The 16,493-nt window shown below is 44.4% G+C and overlaps 1 protein-coding gene across 1 annotated transcript in view; it reads right to left on the minus strand.

Annotated features, from left to right (window-relative positions):
- The window catches only part of LOC135367177 (BEN domain-containing protein 5-like), a 46,551-nt gene that overhangs the window by 15,204 nt on the left and 14,854 nt on the right, over window positions 1-16,493 (minus strand). The window contains exon 6 of the mRNA XM_064600324.1: window positions 14,659-14,878. Coding sequence (XP_064456394.1) covers window positions 14,659-14,878 — 220 coding nt within the window. The remainder of the gene's footprint in view (window positions 1-14,658; window positions 14,879-16,493) is intronic.

Genomic DNA, 16,493 nt, shown 5'->3' on the forward strand with positions numbered 1-16,493 from the left:
AGCAATTCTGCTCAGCATAGATGGGAGAGAACATCAATCGTCCATTGGAGGGAAGCCAGGGGTGTCACTAGATGTCGAAGAACGGAACGACAACCTCCTCTTATCAGTGCAATACTCATCCATCTCCGAGACTGGGAGCTGCTTCTGTGGCACTGTCAGCACTGGACACCACAATGGGCTAGAACCCACCAGAGAACTGGCAAATAATCTGTGTTGTACACACGGTGGTAAGCCATTAACACATCTGTCACATCTGTTCCTTGCTGATGAGCCTGATATGCCTGTATTTGCAGTGCAGATTTTGAGTTGCTGAACACTGCCCACTCTCATGAGATTAGGTTACCGATGTGCTGCAGAAAGAATAGAATGGCATAGAGTTCTGCGGCTGTTGATGAGGTTGGAAGCGAAGGGTGTCGTCCTTGCACTATGCCGATTTAACAAAATCCTCTATTAACGAATGATTTCTGTTGCATGTACACTTTCCATAAAAGCCAGTTCATTTCTGTGCTCTATTTCACGAAGTCTTTTCGTTCGGTATATTCTACTTAACGAAGCCTGCAGCACAAGAAGTGTGAAAAAATGCATTGCCACACTGCATGCACTAGCATGCACCAGTCCTCAAGTGAGAGACATGGGAGGGAGGAGTGACACACCTCAGGTGAGGGAGGGAGCAGAAACATCAAAATCACAATGTTTTGCTACTATTGGTTATTGACATTACATGGAATAATGTAACTGGCAGATCAGGCATCCATCACATCGCTTTTGCTATGAAAGTCATGCGGTTGCCCCCGTGTCACTTTCGTGTCCCGATCTGTTTCCTGTGGTTGGTTGCGGTCAGTGTAGTCAAAAACTAAATCTTCCGTCAGTTGGCGAAGAACTTGCAACAATCAATGCCATGTCCAAGGGTGAAAAGAAAAGTGACGTTACTATCGGCAAATTACAGTACAATCTCGTTAATCTGAAATCTCTTAATTCAAACCTCCAGAAAATTCAAAATCTTGTCTGGGTTCTGTCCAAGCCACATGTATTTCAATGGAAGCATCTCCTGGTAATTCGAACGGACGTGCATATACACTGGATAATTCGAACCAACGGCACTTGCCCGTCAGACCAGAACAGGTCACAGTACCCCATATCTCCCTGGTTATGGACCCTCCGTGTGGTTCCCATTCTTTTTCCACACATTGCACTGTTCAATGATGCTGTCAGCTCTTCACGGCAGCAAGGAGCTTGCACAAATGCTTGTGTTCTCCATACACAACTCTCCTCTTTCTCTCTCTTCCTCTCGAGGCCATGAAGTGTGGAAGAGGTGTGTTCGCATGCCGTCACGTCCCTCGCTTTGATGACTTCGCGACTGTCAATATAGTTCTATAACTCGTTCACAGGTCATCATTTATTTCCTAACTGGCACCATGTCAGTGTAGATGACAACGTGGAGACTGGACTCTTCACTGATGTGGACATCACTGACGCCACGTGCGCCAGCCGAACTACACCAGAGGGCCATGCGAACCGTCGCAACGACGGTTCGGACAACCCAAGTCACGAACCTGTGCCTTTACCAAGTGCATCTGAAGCAGCATCGGCACTGGATATGACTGCGCTATTTTTATTCTGAAAATGCGGACAGCGCATTTGAACTTATGTTCCAACTGAAAGCCAAGCTAACAGTCCTGTCCAAGGAAACGGTTGCAGGAGAGAATTACTGACTGCTTTCAACCCTAACTTGCTTCATAATTTCTGTAAGTGAATCTTTGTGAACATCTACAGTCATCCCTCGTTAATATGGACACTTTCGTCCCCGACCAAAGCCGTCCATAAAGTGAATCATCCATGTTATCGAATACCAAAGAAATAGCAAAAACAATGCTGAAGATTTATTGAAAATAATTTCTGAATTAGTGCCTGCTTGAAGTGAAGGTTGCTCATCAGCAAAACGTCGGCAACACGTAGAGCTTGCTGCTCATTGTCCTCAAAGAATTTAAGAGGTGTCTCTAGTCCCGCTTGAGCCACAGCAGACATGACCATTCGTTTGGCGTTGCTGAAGTCATCAACGCCAGTGCCCGACGACTTGCCTTGACAACTGTACTGCCTCTATTCTTGTAAGCTGCTGAGTGACTGCACTATGTTTAACTAAAGGTACAACTCCTTGCACCAGGATCAATCACCCGTGGACGTGTTTGGAACAGTCATGACATCAAATAAGATTTTCCAGGCTCTTCATGCCCGCAAATAACCCCCTTTCATCTTATAGTTCTTGTAGACGGATGTGAAGGGGAGGGCATAGCTCCCTACGCAACGCAACGTCCTACTTTAAAAAATTATCGTGCAGAATGTGGGGAGAGGCTTGCCCTCCACACCGATACCGTACATAATGACCAGACAAAAATGCATGGGCTGCATATGATTTGTACCTTGCTGGACCGTCCATTGTCCAAAAAGCGAGTTTCCATACTGACGAGACCAAAATGCATTGAAAAAGTTTGGTCCTCACAAAAATCGTCCATAATTCAAGTTGTCTATATTAACGGGGTCCATATTAACAAGGCATGACTGTAAATCCTGCATTTCCTGGCCACAACGCTCTAGAGGGTTTCTCCTCCACAACAGTGGACAGGCATCAGGAATGGTTGTGGCAGAATTCGGCAGGAGTAATGATTTGAATTATGCCAATATTATTTCAATGTGTCTCAAAGTAAAACTGGTACCACAAACGTATACCAAGCGCTCCCTGTGCCCAAGCCCACTTCCAGGAGAGCTTCTCTCGTTAGTTTGAAATCCACTTTATTATAACAAATATCCCAGCCCCAACAAGTTCGACTTAACGAGAGTCCACCATACAAACACACTGTGTTTGCAAAAGAATAAAGGACAGTTCAGGCAAAACATACTTTTTGTATGCTTCTGAATGGAACCTAAGTACAGTGATGACTTGTGTAGTTGATAAAACTTGCATGACACTCAAGAATAAGAGTGCTCTTAGTATTTTTAAACTAATCTGATGACAAAATGATGTACACTACAGTGGGCTGTGCGGGCCAGGGTTGTCGACAAGTTTGATTTAATGAATTATCCTATTTAACGAACTGTGTGTTAGCAGAAATTGAACAACATGCATAAGCATGACATGTCCCCTTTTTCAATGTAGCACAGCATGCACACGGTTATCGTGCTGAAAAAAAGTTTTCATGAGTCGAACCTTGAAGGCTGAACAATGGTGATGCCATTTAGGGTGAAGTCACCTGCGTGTAGTGGAGCAGCCTGGATTTGGGCTTGTCACGCTAAACTAGCACACTCTTGACAATAATGTCCTAGATGACCAGCATGAGACTTATGTGCTTAGTCTCAGTTGTCGCTGCGCCATTAAACTTACAATCACTTATGTGCATAGTAGGGGTGTGCGAACGTTCGAAATATTCGATATTTGTACCGAATAACGGTACCGCGCTATTCGTATTCGAGCCTAATAACATTACATCGAATACTCGAATACATTCGAAATTCCGCAAGCTGCCTTCAACTCATGCCTCTGAGCGTTTGGCAAAGCCTACTTTACAACAATGAAAGATGAAAGTCACTGAAAAGATTAGCCAGCTGTAGGGATCGAACCCACATCTTCTGGATTACCGGTCCAGGGCTCTACCAATTGGGCTAAGCTAACACGCCTCTCCAGCGACTTTCTGGGTGCGTCATCTGAAGGGACGACAAACCAGCCACTCACTCTCACTCACCCTCCTTTCACTCTTACATTTTTTGCTCACTCATACACACATTCATACGACAGAAATCGACGCAAGCGGCAACTGTTGAACAAGAGAGAAACTGATGTTCTGAGGCTGGAATAACATAGAAGGGACAGATACAAACAAAGCCTCAAATTGCCTAAGAAACCAACGATGAAAGATGAAAGTCACTGAAAAGATTAGCCAGCTGTAGGGATCGAACCCACATCTTCTGGATTACCGGTCCAGGGCTCTACCAATTGAGCTAAGCTAACACGCCTCTCCAGCGACTTTCTGGGTGCGTCATCTGAAGGGACGACAAACCAGCCACTCACTCTCACTCACCCTCCTTTCACTCTTACATTTTTTGCTCACTCATACACACATTCATACGACGGAAATCGACGCAAGCGGCACCTGTTGAACAAGAGAGAAACTGACGTTCTGAGGCTGGAACAACATAGAAGGGACAGATACAAACGAAGCCTCAAATTGCCTAAGAAATCAACGATGAAAGATGAAAGTCACTGAAAAGGTTAGCCAGCTGTAGGGATCGAACCCACATCTTCTGGATTACCGGTCCAGGGCTCTACCAATTGAGCTAAGCTAACACGCCTCTCCAGCGACTTTCTGGGTGCGTCATCTGAAGGGATGACAAACCAGGCACTCACTCTTACTCACCCTCCTTTCACTCTTACATTTTTTGCTCACTCATTCACACATTCATACGACGGAAATCGACGCAAGCGGCACCTGTTGAACAAGAGAGAAACTGATGTTCTGAGGCTGGAATAACATAGAAGGGACAGATACAAACAAAGCCTCAAATTGCCTAAGAAATCAACGATGAAAGATGAAAGTCACTGAAAAGATTAGCCAGCTGTAGGGATCGAACCCACATCTTCTGGATTACCGGTCCAGGGCTCTACCAATTGAGCTAAGCTAACACGCCTCTCCAGCGACTTTCTGGGTGCGTCATCTGAAGGGACGACAAACCAGCCACTCACTCTCACTCACCCTCCTTTCACTCTTACATTTTTTGCTCACTCATACACACATTCATACGACGGAAATCGACGCAAGCGGCACCTGTTGAACAAGAGAGAAACTGATGTTTTGAGGCTGGAACAACATAGAAGGGACAGATACAAACAAAGCCTCAAATTGCCTAAGAAATCAACGATGAAAGATGAAAGTCACTGAAAAGATTAGCCAGCTGTAGGGATCGAACCCACATCTTCTGGATTACCGGTCCAGGGCTCTACCAATTGGGCTAAGCTAACACGTCTCTCCAGCGACTTTCTGCGTGCGCCATCTGAAGGGACGACAAACCAGCCACTCACTCTCACTCACCCTCCTTTCACTCTTACATTTTTTGCTCACTCATACACACATTCATACGACGGAAATCGACGCAAGCGGCACCTGTTGAACAAGAGAGAAACTGATGCTCTGAGGCTGGAACAACATAGAAGGGACAGATACAAACAAAGCCTCAAATTGCCTAAGAAATCAACGATGAAAGATGAAAGTCACTGAAAAGATTAGCCAGTTGTAGGGATCGAACCCACATCTTCTGGATTAACGGTAATCCAGAAGATGTGATTGCAACTATGTTGTATATCAACATGGATATAGAGGAAATGACAGCGGGTCAACTCAGAACAGAACTCCGTGCCATGGGTGTAAAAACAAGCACAAAATCCATCGCAAAGCTTAGAAAACTGCTCCGAGAGAAGCTTGCTGTTTGTACATAGAAATAGTTCATGTTTTCGTCATTTCTACTCGCGTAGTAGTGTCGCGTACTTCGATCCAGGGCGCGTTATTGTAGGAAAGATTTGTACTAGCACACTCTTAATGTTGTCTCCAGCTTATTTCTAATGGCTTGTTGCACATTATTGGGAATTACCTTGAATTTTATAGACACAATATGCCCTCTAAAACAAATAACTAAAATGTTAATTAAGCATCCGTTAAGTAGCCGTACAATCGCATAAGGAACGTTGCTCCGTAGGCCTCGAAATCGGGTAACCGAACGGCAACATTCAAAGTTTGCTAGCAGAACTCGGTCTTTTTCCAGAAAATTTGCTGCACATCAAGGACCTTGTGTATCCAGGTTGAACATACACTGTATGTAATTCTTGTAGATATTCATCTTCGTGCTTCACGGTTATCAACTTTTTTTATGGATCAAATTGATGCTTTTCACAATGTTGAAAGCTGTGTCCCACTCCTTATGTTATAGCTGCCACAATGGTAATGTATTGCGAATGAGAAATTTACGAATGATGGCAGTTTCCTTACGGTGTCACGTTTTGTCCGAAGTGTTACGATTTCCTACTAGTTACGAAACACAGTTCCACTTTTATTCCAGCAGTTGTATTGTTGTGTACCTTTCTCACCATACATAATTAATCCACCTATTAGTTATGTACGCTGTCTCTCAAGTTTTTAGACTAAGCGTATCGACTTGTGTTTCTGGCATTTGTGCCTTCTTGTATTTGTCTCTCCAAATGACACACAGATGTGCTAAAATGCAGCCAGCAGCGCGCGACCTACCATGTAAAGCATCCAAAATAACGGAGCATTATTAAACAGATTAGGACTGGGGTCGATTTTTCGAGTCTGCATGTTAACATGTAGAGAGTGACATGGAATCAACTTGTATGCAGTATTCAACAACTAGCACTTTGATTTGGACGACCATACCAAGCCTTATGAAACAGAATTCCACTTGAAATTCCACACTTGCACTGTGTAACTTTCAAGTGTTCACGATCTTCTCGCTCGACACTTCTGATGATTGTGTCTTTTACGTCCCTAGGTTAAGTTCTACCTTCCTTAATATCTGATACATGTGAATAATTGCCTTGTAGGAATAACGTTTCAGATGAGTCTTATGTTCCCAGTTCCATAATGCCTTGTTTCAATAAACTTTCGCAAAATGATGCATCACATGTTGCTCTGTGTTTTCAATTATTAGTGAACGGATTTACTGGTGTCTATCCTCCAAACTATGGCAAGCCGAAGAGGACGGCGATCTTCCTACCCGCAAACTAGTTATCTAGGGGATTTTGTCGCGTTTGGTTCGTCGGGGGGCCAACCACGTGTCCTAAAACGGTACGTCCTTGCGCTGTTTGTGCGATGACAAAACGGGAACAACGAATACGATGAACTCGGGCGTTTCTAGATTCGCGTAGACTACCATGATTTTCATGCCGAGTAGCCTGGAGAATATTTTCAAATCTCGATACAAATAGCACGACACTGTTAGGCGAACAGCGGCGGAAGTTCCAGTATGTGCAAAACGCATCAGATAGGCCCACTGTCGACTTCCGCGTGCATGAGGGAAAAATGCTGCTCAAGCGAGAAGTCTGAAATTTATTCACTGATACTCAAGGGTGTGTGCTACAGTGATTGCAAGTGGCTCTTGAAATATATTCTATGCTAAAAAAGTAGCGGAACGACAAACTTGGTTCCAGTTGACGTTTCATAACGTATGGAGCACCTCGGACTGAGAGTTTGACGCGTTGCGCACGGAACAAAGCCGGAACGGAACAACGTCAAGCGAGAAGCCATTGTTTGCAACTGTCATCTCACTGGACGTGGCCTGTGTTTGTGTGTATCAATAAATATACTGCTTGCGACAGGCTCATCTGAACTCAGCACCATGTGGTTTATTCCATCTCAAATCTCCGGGTGTTGCAAGGTCATTTATTTTGAGTAATAAATACGTGCACCATACGGTCTTTCTTTAAATAGAGTATCAGAAGAACATTTCTGAGGGTAACCAAGAAAATATGGGCTGCAGGACAACTGACAGACGATTCCAGACAACAGTGTCGCAAGCAGTATATGATATTTGTGACATCGGAATAGACCAACTTCACAGTTTTAAAGTGATTTGCGTCGCTCACACATTGATGTGTCATAAATTTCCTATCTGAAAAGTGCATCTCCATCTGAAGTTCACCACGAAAGGAGCTTGGGTCACGTCGACAACGTGGTATGAAGATTTGATAGCAAATTATGTGAAACAGTCACGACCCCGCGCAGGCGTCGTGTTAATAAAGCGTTTTAACCTCGCTGGGACCAAAAGGCAAACTGAATCAGGATCTTGCAGGGGCTCTATCTATCATACCACGAATTGAGATCACACAAAATTCCAGAAAACCAACAATTGATATGATACTGGTAAACTATTGTTACCAACACTGCCCTTTCCTTTAGCTCTTCACCATCCAGCGCGCGGCAGAGTGGGAGGGAAGGAGTTGCATGCAAGCTCCACATTAATAAAGTTTGTGACGCAAAAGCCAGTTCCCCTCCTTTTTATAACAGGCATACATAACCCCCACCACTTTGGGGACAAAAAGTACTTGTATCAGCTAGCAAACTTCTGGCAGTAAGAGATGTTGCCAGAGATCGCATAAATGCTGTAGCACTGTTTTTCAAGTCGCAAAGCAACTGCTTTGCCATATATGGCCATCAGTTTTTATATACGGGTGTAAAGTCACGCACAAGCAAGATTTTTGCCCTCTGGCCCATAGGCGACATGCACCAACATTTTAGAGCAATGGGAACAAATTACACATGAGATATGTACAGTATGTACAGTATTTACAGTATGTACAGTTTTAGAATGTACAGTACACTTTCTACTTAACGGTCGCTTCGTTCTAACGGTCGCTTTGATGTCCTTGTAACGGATCTCTGTGGTAGCACCACCGAAAAAATCTAACGATTTTCGTGAAACCAAATTTCATAACGATCTCCTTCCTCATGCATTTAGACCCCACTTATATAACTGATGGCACAGCGGCTTGCTTTGCCCTGAGTCCTTCATTTCTGGGGGGTGACATTGTGATCATACTTAGTTACACTATTAGAGCGAATCAAATCTGGCACGCATGATTCTTCTGTCGTCATATCGATCGATCAAATAAGTTGCACCTTGAAAGGGACAAAGGATGTTAAAGCCACAGGTCCGAGATTTATGTTACATCATTGGCAGGTATCTACAACACACACGCGTGGGAGTAGGCTAAATGGGGCTTCCAGTAACGATGAAGTAAGTCGGAAAGCAATAGAAAGGGGGTCTGCCATTCACATATTTAGCGCACAGGCCACCGCACAGCATTACCGCAACTAAATGGAACCGAATAGCCACACTTGCTTTGATGGTGCTCTCAACACAGTTCAGAAGACAAAAAAAAAAAAAGGAATGAAAAAGAGACAAAAAAAAAAAACAGACAAACCGAGGATCGAACTGCGGAACGTGAAAGTCGGAGCCAACGTCTACGCCACTAAGCCAACAAGCAGACCCGTTATCAACCTCAGGGTGAAGGTACAAAACCCTCGTATGCCACACCGAGCCTGTCATAACTTCTTTTGTCGTGGGAACAAAACTTAAGCGTCCCACAGACGCCCACAAACCTGCAAAGCGTAAAAGACAGCTTCACCTTTCATGCCTCACATGGGAATTTTCTGGAGAACCCACTGTTCTGGCCAAGTACAGGAAAAAAAGCACGTCAACGCATTCTGTCCTGAAGCCAACTCGGCGAAAATAAGTCATCCAGGAACAAAGCCGTGGCGCTCTTGCGCTTCCATTCCACTTGTACAGCATTAAGGGACCTCTCGAAACTAGACCTGTGTGTGGGCATTTCTTTCTAAAGCTCAGCGTCAACAGATATTCTAACAAATCCAGGTGGAATGCATTGCTTCAATGGAGGGCAGCGAGTACGCCGGTGAAGCCAACTTTAAGAAGACGTGTCCCGAAATTCTGGGAATGTTTGGGCTTTGGCTGGACCAGCTATGACGCCATAGAAATATATAACGAGTTTTCAGCTCACTTTGCAGTGAGAACTGTCAAAGAAAACTGGTTGATGTTTAAGAATAAGATCAACGAGCTTGTAAACGCCCATGTACCAACTTTTCATGTAAGCTCGTCTCCTTCCACACCGTGGTTTAATAACAATTTGAGACGTCTTCGTTCAAGGAAAAAACGCCTGTTTCGCAAAGCTAGATCCACAAATTCACCCCATACTTGGCAACGGTACTACTCTGCCGAAAAACAGTTCACAACAGCTGTTCGAACAAAAAAGGAAGAGTTCTGTGGGCACACCCTACCATTTTTGCTGGAAAGTAACCCTAGAAAATTTTGGGAGTTTATCTCGCCGCGCAAGCACCCCGAGATACACCTAATGGATTCGACAGGCGCATCTGTAGCCATTGATCAGTGTGCTAATATGTTCAATGAGTATTTTACTTCTGTATTTACCGTGGAAGATACCGGTAATGTTCCGAAGGCCCCATTATACTCTTTTCCGCATATGTTATCATTTGATATAGATTACTGTGGTGTCCTGAAACTGATAGATAATAGCAAACTATCTTCTTCCTGTGGCATTGATGGCATTAATACCAAAATCCTTAAAAACACAAAGATGATATCGTGTGCGTACTTAACTCTAATACAGTAAACCCCCGATAACTCGAAGTCGTAAAAACCGGAAAAAATTTCGAGATAAGCGGGGTTTCGAGTTAAGCGAACAGCGAAAATTACGTTGCCCCGATGTTACCACAATGCGCTATGTTATGAAACGTAAAAAAAAAAGCGTTCCTACAGTAATAGGGCTCGTAAACAATTCCGAAGCCATTTATTTTTTAACATCATCTGAGACTGAATAACTCCGTAATAGCAATCTGTTTGGCATTTGCGTCTGTGAACAAGAAAGCATCTTCAAGCACTTCAGTGCAACGCATGAGACGCTCCTCCCGGCACGTCACTACCGCGGCCACTCTCGACGATTTCTGTATCACTCAGTTCACCGCTACTGGAACATCTCCGTCGTAAAGCGCATAGTCCTCGATGTTCTCCTCGATGTTCAAGTCCTAAGTCACTCTCCCCAAAACATGCGAGGCGCATCACGTCGTTGCACAATTCATCACAGCCACTGAAGTGGTCTGCTGGCTCCGGTACGGCGGTGGAAGACCAGAAACCCGCATGAATGAAACAGTTCATGCTATTGGCTTGATGAACTTGCTACCAGGCCTTTGGTAAGTGCCACCTTCCGCTCCAAAGTCAGGGACTTTCATGTGCGTTGTTCAGCCATCATGGCGCCGCGAAGAACAAAACGAAGAGATTCTCGGACGAATGCAGAGGAGGAGGAGGAGTGACGTTGGGTGGAAAGGGGAGTGCTGTCTGCCTGCCACAGCTAGCGGCGCGTGAGGCGTGAGTCACTAGGACTGAAAGGCTTTGACCTTGACCTAGCCTGGGGGACCGAAGAATGCACGTTATCAGCCATAGGTACGCTGACCTACCGGTGATGGGATTTCGAGATATCCGTACTCGGGCAAAAAAAAAAGCTTCAACCTAAAAGGGCCCAAATGTATAGGAAGCATTGGGGCATGGATCGGGACGCAAAAAATATTCGAGATAACCGATATTTCGAGATAAGCGAGTTCGAGTTAACGAGGGTTTACTGTATTCCAACAGCCCCTAGCAACGGGTAGTGTCCCAGACGATTGGCTGATCGATAAGATCATCCCAGTTCATAAGTCCGGTGACAAACAAACCCCAAGCCACTTTAGGCCCATATCTCTCTCCAGTGTCTCATGTAAGCTGCTGGAGCACATCATTGTTAAACATATGGTCACCTACCTAGAAACTAACAATTTCTTCTACAAATATCAACATGGCTTTCGTAGGGGATACTCCTGTGAGACTCAGCTGGCAGGTCTAACACACGACATTCTCCATAATCTTGATAAAGGAAAACAAGTCGATGCAGTGTTCCTAGACTTTGCCAAAGCTTTCGATAGGGTTCCACATTCTCGTCTTCTAACCGAGTTATCAAGTCTTAACATTGATCCAATGGTTCTTACGTGGATTCAGAACTTCCTTACAAACAGGAAACAGTATGTCATTGCAAATGGTACCACCTCCAGTCTCGCTCATGTAGCTTCTGGTATTCCGCAGGGTTCGGTAATAGGTCCACTCCTTTTCTTGATTTACATCAATGACCTGCCTTATGATCTATCGTGTAGGCTGAGACTGTTTGCAGACGACTGTGTTATATACCACCCAATTACTAATTTCTCTGACATCCAATTACTACAGTCTGACCTTCAGAAAATTTTTCAATGGAGCACGGCCTGGCAACTCCCTGTTAATTCCGAGAAGTGTAAGGTTTTGTCATTCTCTCGCCGTTCAAGCTTAAATCACCCGCACAACCTCGGACCCTGCGAACTACAACATGTAAAGACCTACAAATATCTTGGCATCCACCTCACTTGTGACATGACTTGGACTGAGCACGTTACATACATCACAGCGAAAGCTAACTGCTCCCTTGGGTATCTTTGCCGCAACCTTTGTTCTTGTCCACCTATAACAAAAAAAGCTGCCTACACGAGCTTCATCAGGCCCATACTTGAGTATGCCTCCCCCATCTGGAGTCCTTACCACTCCAACCTCTCTTGTGCAGTTGAGGCGGTGCAGAACCGCGCAGTTCTATTCATTTTAAATAATTTTTCTCCATATAGCAGTATAACAACAATGAAGTCGTCTATTGATATCCCAACATTAGATTTACGTAGGAAAGTATCCAGTCTCTGTCTCTTTCATAAGGTCTTCCACAACACAATCTTAAGCACAGACTTTTTAAGAAATGCGGCGTTTATCTCTGCACGACTGGATCATTACTACAAGGTTGAACTAACACATTGCCACCATGATTTCTTCCTTAACTCATTTGGTTGTTACATAGCGAAATGTTGGAATGATTTACCTCGTAACATTGGCAGTGCTTCATGATCCTGTAGAATTCAAAGAAACAGTCACCGCACTCATCATAGGGGACAATGAAAGAACAGTGTGTAGCTGAAGTCTGTACCTTTTGTGTCTTTGTAAAAAATTATTTATATAACCCATGTTAACCCATATAGTATGTACATAGTGTGCTCTTATATGTGCTGTGTCCGCCGTCCGTTATGTAGTGCCCAAGGGCCTTTAACGTACCACGAAATAAAAAAAAATAAAGAAAGAGGGATTTAATCACACAGCCAGCTACATTATGTCTGGAACTACAATTTTCAGGACAATTCTAGCACAAACATATTCATTAATGAAATATGTGTATATACAGTCGAACCTCGATATAACGAAACCCACAGGGACTGCAATTTCTTTCGTTGTATCGAACATTTCGTTGTACCGAATTGAAGGTCACGGATCGCGACCTTTGCGAGGGTGCGCGCTGTAGATAAGCGTCGATAACTCCCGCGACGATGCAGAAAGGTTTTTCGTGAAAAATGACAACAACTACAAATACAGCGCCAAGGTGCACCTACGGCATTTTATTCTTGCGTGAAATAGCCGGTTATACGCGTCTGTGTCGTGCCTAGAAGACGCGGTGTCACGCATTGTTCGTACGCAACCGAAGCCTCCGCAGCTTTCTCCATATTGTGTTGCGATCTCCCGCAAACCTTCTACGTCTATGACAGTGCGTTTCCCGTAAGGCTCTCCGTTGCTACGGCATGTTTGTCCCCGTCAAGAAAATCATCTAGGCTGATTTCGTCATTTACGCCGCCACGCGAACGAAGCGTTTCCCACGCGCGCGATGGCGCCTTGCGTCTCGTGCTCTTTTTAGTTGGCTGCAACCGGACAGTTCAAAACAAGCGCGAAAAGGAGAAGCCTCGGAAGAAAATCCCTAACCTTCCAATGACTCAGACTTCCTTTTGTAGGCACCAGATTCCTCCCGACCATAATCGCGCGTGCCATCTTTCGCCGCGGGAACAGGACGCAGCTCACGCCCTTTGTTTTCATGACCCTAAAGTCGGCTTTGGGGTCATAAACCTTATCTCGTTCTTTCGTTGTATCAAGGCAGCGGCTAAAAAGTGTTTCGTTGTAGCGGGAGTTAAAATACATTGATCTCTATGGCCATCTGCCGGGGAATCCAAATTATTTCGCTCTATTGCGAATTTCGTTGTATCGCGTTTCGTTGTAACGAGGTTTGACTGTAGTTCGCAATCAGTCTCACAAACTACAACTGAGCACCAGGTTTCAATGAAAGCTTTTGCTTACTATTCAGCAATAAGCGCACATTTTTGTGTGGTATTTGACATTATTCGGTTCGCTACTATTCAAAGATTTACTATTCGATTCATATTCCATTCGAACCCAAAAATCATTATTCGCACAGCCCTAGTGCTTAGTATACAAGTTTTTTTCCTTTTTAAATTTTTTTGGTGGTTTCCGATTACAATGCTCTGTAGCACTGCTGACACGGTCACATGAGGTAGGAAGAACGTGTTTTTCAGGTAGAAGTCAAAGTTCATTTCGGCACTGCAGCAAAATTTAAGCTACACCATTTGTATGCGTGTGTAGAAAAGGGGCCTGATCTGACTGTTCATCCCATTGACACGCATGCATTTCTTGTTTCTTACCCTCCTGTAGCGGGTCAATAAATTGTAATACGGTCCTAAATTTTCTTTGACAGGTACGTACTGGAACACATATGTCATAACAACAAACATACTAAAATGGGGATAAGCTGACTTATCCCACCATTGCATCCACGGGTTCAATTGTGCCTTGCAGTCACATTTTTCATGTGCCGGGGCTTGAAGGCTTAATTTATCTCATTCGTGCTTCTTTGAGGATTCCTATTGGAACATTCGTGCTGGTTACCTTCGCGAATTAGAAGACAAATTTGCTTCTAGAAGCAGAAAAATCCACGCTCAGAAGCTCCGCTGCACTGTTTTTCTAAATTTCTGAGTTTAACTGACTGTCTTAGATTTTCAAGTTTAACAAAAGTGTGCAGTGACCAAATGAATCATGAGGTCACTGTGGCCTACAAACAATTTATGGTTCCTACGAAATGACTGTGACGGAATCCAGGTGCTCTATGAAGTGAACAAGAAATATACTCACTTCGTACGGCTGCCTTCTTCTCTGGTGTTAGTGCCCGGCGTGCTTGATTTCCTGTTTTGAGGAACCTCCTGCATGGAGCCCCAGTCACACTTCTCCCTGTTAGTTCCTCCAGTGTCCATAAGGCTCTTGCCACATCTCGACAAAACATTGAATCGCTGGATGCACTAAGCATCTGCTTAAACTTCTGCGAGTCGATGGAAAGACCATCACCCAAGACCACCTATAGAAATAAGAAAAGCATAGAATGCATTGTAACCTGTACCTGGACCTGTGTTTAGTTTAAGACAACGTTAGCCCAAGTTAATTATGTATATTTCGGCCGAGGAAGGGGAGACGTCCCTCCAAAGTGCACTTCAGCAGTGCCAGTGGGGAACTGGATTTGATGTCTGGAAAGTTGCCTTTAAAAAGTTAAGACTCTCGAATAATGCCTGCAGCCCAGGACAAAAACGGTGTCTTTAAAACATTCCTCAAGTTTAAAATTTTAGCAACACACACCAGCAAAGAAGTTAAAGGATGTTCATGGCAAAGTCGACGCAGGACATCAATTTGTTTGTTTCCCGTGTATGTTCAAAAACAATCACAGCCTCATCTGTGTAACATACCACAGCCTGACATTATATTTTGAAATCAAGATAATCACCCCAGTAAGAGTAGGCTCACCTGAAAAGGAGGAAACACTATCATACAAAATTGAAGAGTATGGGCTTTCCACAGAAGAATTGTGCGTCTTTTGTGACTGTTGCACATAAAAAAAGCACATCACAGACATGGGCTACAAATTCCAAACTTTTAGTGCAAAAGGCACATATTGTAAAATTTATAGAAATATTTGATATTCAACTCAGTATTCGTCATTTTTTCCCCATTGCTTCAATTTCAAATACAGTCAAACCTCGTTAAAACTAAGTCGGTTACAGCGAATTTTCGATTATTACGAATTTTTTTCTTCACTCGATTGGCCATGCTTTGGTTCTATGGGGACTTTTTTTGTACAACGAAGTAGTCTCCTCTATTTTCATCCCATCCTCGGTTATTGCGAAGTTTTTGACCCGTATTTCTTATCGTGGAATGACTAATCCACAGAGATTAGCGATGCCGCGTACGTGTCACCGATGAGGCGAATTACCTCAATGAGTGTTCGCGTCCTAGCCTGGCGCCCCGCTCTGCATTCTCTCACTTCCTCCTCGCCACATCTCCACCCCTGCGCCTAGTCCTCCTCCACCCACGTGACCACACGTAACATGATTCATTCCCTCTGACTTCTGGCAGTGTGGACAAGGTGGGTACACTTTCGACTAACTGGTACGCCATGTCTCGCAAGCGGAAAGCGTTGTCTTTGGAGATGAAAATGCAGATCCTGCAGGATGCTGACAGCGGCACGAAAAAGAATGTCGCCGAGAAGCACGAGATTTCTGCCAACACCCTTTCAACGATACTGAAAGCAAGGGAGAACATTGAAGCGAGCTTTCAAGGTCCAGCCTACCCCGCAAGTTCCCGTAAAAGGTTGCGGAAGTGCACGTTCCCTGACGTCGAAGATGCGCTCCTAGCGTGGTTTAAAGACGTGAGGGCGAGGAACCTACCGGTCCCAGGCACCTTGCTGCAGAAAAAGGCAATGGACCTGGCCTGCCTTCTTGGCCACAAGGAAGACTTCTCTGCTAGCAGCGGTTGGCTGCATAGATTCAAGGCCCGCCATCAGATCTCCTGCCACGTGACCGCCGGTGAATCCAGCAGCGTTGACCAGGAAGTCTGCCAAAATTGGCTTGAAAAGGTACAACCACTGCTTAGGGAGTACGACGAGAAGAATATTTACAACGCCGACAAGACTGGTGTATTCT

Source organism: Ornithodoros turicata, chromosome 1, assembly GCF_037126465.1.
Source record: "Ornithodoros turicata isolate Travis chromosome 1, ASM3712646v1, whole genome shotgun sequence".
Lineage (NCBI taxonomy): Eukaryota > Metazoa > Arthropoda > Arachnida > Ixodida > Argasidae > Ornithodoros > Ornithodoros turicata.